Source organism: Uloborus diversus, chromosome 4 (genome assembly GCF_026930045.1).
Source record: "Uloborus diversus isolate 005 chromosome 4, Udiv.v.3.1, whole genome shotgun sequence".
NCBI classification, from domain to species: Eukaryota; Metazoa; Arthropoda; class Arachnida; order Araneae; family Uloboridae; genus Uloborus; species Uloborus diversus.
In genome coordinates, this window is record NC_072734.1 from 172,428,554 (window position 1) to 172,431,787 (window position 3,234).

Here is a 3,234-nt window from a genome sequence, read left to right on the forward strand (position 1 = left end):
GTTTGGTCTTACTCGAAAAGATCAAAATATCTTCACATACTACTGTTGGGAGTTAAAGATTAACATTTTCGATAGGCCAACTCGGGTACTGCTCTCGATGTTTCTATCAGTTTTTACAGAAAAAAAATCTGATTGCTGTTGGGAGTTACACGTTAACTCTTATGATAGCTAGGATGCTTTCGTTGATGTTTCTCTCAATTTTACAGGAAAAATATTGCAATCTGATTGCTGTTTAAAGTTACACATTAAATGTTAAAATAAACCAACTGGGGTGTTTTTCTCGACGTTTCTGTAAAATTTTAAGGGTAAAAAAAATGATTGCCGATTTACTGTTGGGCGCTGAAATATTACTTCTCATAAGCCAACTCGAGTGTAATTCGCGACTTTTCTATCAATTTAAAGGGGAAAACAATGATAGCGGATTACTGTTGGGCGCTGAAACATTAACTCTTATGATAAGCCAATTCGGGCGCTGTTTTTGATGTTTCTATCAATTTTAGAGTAGAAAAAAAATATCTGATTGCTGATGGGAGCTACACTAAAGCAAAATCGAGTGCCGTTTCTGTTGGTTTTTAAGGGAAACTAAATTCAAAGCCAATTATTGTTGGAAGCTAGTACATTAACCCTTTTGATAAGTCAACTCTGATGCTTTTCTCGATGTTTTTATCATTTTCAAGGGGGAAAAATGATAGCCGATTATTGCTGGGCTTTGCAACATTAACTCTTATAAGTCAACTCGGGTGCTATTTTCGACGTTTCAATCAGTTTTACAGGAAAAAAAAAAAAATTGATATCTACTTGCTGATGGGAGCTACACTTAAGCAAACTCGGGTGTCGTTTCTATTGGTTTTTATGGGAAACCAAATTCAAAGCCGATTATTTTTGGGATCTAGCTGTACGTTAACTCTTTTGATAAGGATGCTTGGATACTTTTCCCGATATTTCTATCAATTTTTATAGAAAAAAAAAACCGTTTGATGATTTGTTTTTAAGGTGGTCCTGGTGATAAGCAAGTTGCTCGTGTAATGCCGGTGCATCATTCACGGATCGCAGATCGCACCAGCTCGTGATCGCAGAAATTGAGGGAAAGAATCGCAAGTCTCGAGTCGGTACTAGTTGTTGTTGTCGTAGTCACTCTCACGAAAAAATCGCACTCTCACGCGACTAGGTGCGGCGCCTGGAAGATTGTGACGCACGTCGAAAGGATGGTGAAGAGGGTGAAGCCGAACAGGCAGATGCGGTCGACGACCATGCCCGCGAACTTCCAGTCCGAGATGACTTCCTGGTTCTCGTCCTCTTCCCTCATCCTCCGAGTGATGAACCGGAGCTCCCGCAGGATGCTCTGCAGCTCCCTCTGTGTGCTGAGGCACGGATGGTAGAGGGGGGTCTCGTCCCCCGAGCGGCCGCCGCTCACCGTGTGTACGTAGCCGACCCCCCCGGAAGTGCTGTTCTGCTGACGGAAGTCGTCATCCATGTCCAGTACGTTGGCCAGAAGGCTCCGGGAGGACCGCTCCTTTAGCTCGAGTTCCTTCATCTTGGAACTCATGAAGAGGTGCTTGCGCGTGATTTTCTTTCCCGGTCGACTCATACGGAGGATAAACGGTAGCCATGTCAAGAAGATTGTCTTCACCTGCAAAGACGCCAACGGGTCAGTGCCGCACTCATGCCTCTCATACATTTTTGCACATCAAAACAGATATGAATGGGGAAGTACAATATGCAAAGCACAAAATGCAAGGGAAAACGAAAACGAAAGTTAAGGGTGATGAAAAATAATGAGCAATGTGCAGTCATTCAGGGTTTTCTGTCCTCGGATAAATGGAAAGCACAGCTTTTTAAATTTTTTTTTGTTGGTAGGTTTCAAGAAAACAATAATGATATTGAAATGAAAAGTCCGTAAAGTTCTTGTTCATTGTTGCTGAGGAAGTTGTTTTTGTTCAAGAAAACAAAAGAAGGGTTAATTTCGATTTTGAGTTCCCGACGCAGAAAGGACATAGGGCTATAAGTTTAATGTGTGTATATGTGCGTTTTTGTATATCTCTGTGGCATCGTAGCGTCTAACGTCTAACTGAATCGAATTTGGTGTTTTATTTAAATATTGATTGGATTGATAGATTTCTTAAACGTTTTCCTCAACCCACGGTTAACAGGACATACCGTATCCGCGAGACCCATATGGCTCGTTATGTTTGTTTCAGACGTGTATTGATAGCAGGTGCTTTTTGTCAGTGGTGTCCAACTTTCTTGTCATAGTGACCTCCTCGAAAAGTCGTCGAACTCGTAACTGGAGGGTCCAGGTACAATGCCAGCAGGCCGTATCTCCTCAGTGTTCATTACTAGTGACCGGGACACTTTAAATATGTCGTGGTCACAAAGTCTTTCAATTTCCCATTCGAAATCGGTACCTCTGGAACTGCCTGATCAGAGATTTCTCGGCTTCTGGTCTATATAAAAAAAAACAGAGCTGTCTTCAGGGTTCCATCCAACCGGTTAAATCACTTATAGTGATAGAGGTCCTAAAGTGAGATAATGGTGTCCGATCTACGTCCCATAAAAAAATATAGGGCCCTAGAAGCCGATTCATGCAGCCTGTTCTTATTAACCAATGTTATTTTTCCTGATACCCTAAACTATCTTTCGGAAGTTTCCGAAACAACTATTAACTTCCTTCGGTTCAAAGTACGGTTGCTGCCAATTTTGAGCCAAGTAGTCAGAATATAGAAAGTTACATAGAAAGAATATGAAGATATTTACATTTAAAAGTGCTCTGGCCTGCAAGATTCATCTTAGTGTAGGATACGGCCCTCAGGGAAAAAATGTTGGACATTACTTCTTTTGGCTTGGCTAATTTTAGTCGGGATTTTTGAAATTTTTAATTTAATGTCAGTTTTATTAAATGAACAACAAAGCCACCCAAGAGGTCTGAATAAGGATGGATTGGAAGTTTTGAAAAAAAAAAAAAATTGTAATAGCTGTTGTGTGGTAATCTTTGGGCAATGTAGAAAGAGAAGAGTTCAAGTAGGCATAACCTTTTTTATAGATATGTAATGGAAAAAAATCAAGTTTTTCTTCTGATTGGAAACATTTAGTTGGGAATTATGTTAAAATTATGGAGTTTTATTACATGGTTATAAGCAAAAATTAAGCATCCAAATGGGTTAGAAAACAAAACTACAGTGCAAAATTGAGTGACAGTTTTATTCCTCACTTGATTTTTATTTCGAAGGATTTTTT

General features: G+C 40.0%; 1 protein-coding gene across 1 annotated transcript; it reads right to left on the reverse strand.

The window, feature by feature from the left end:
• Window positions 1-1,156: 1,156 nt before the first annotated feature.
• Window positions 1,157-1,678, reverse strand: LOC129220999 (acetylcholine receptor subunit alpha-type acr-16-like). Its single transcript, XM_054855435.1, has one exon. The coding sequence runs from the start codon at window positions 1,676-1,678 to the stop codon at window positions 1,157-1,159; it is 522 nt and encodes a 173-aa protein (XP_054711410.1).
• Window positions 1,679-3,234: the final 1,556 nt, after the last annotated feature.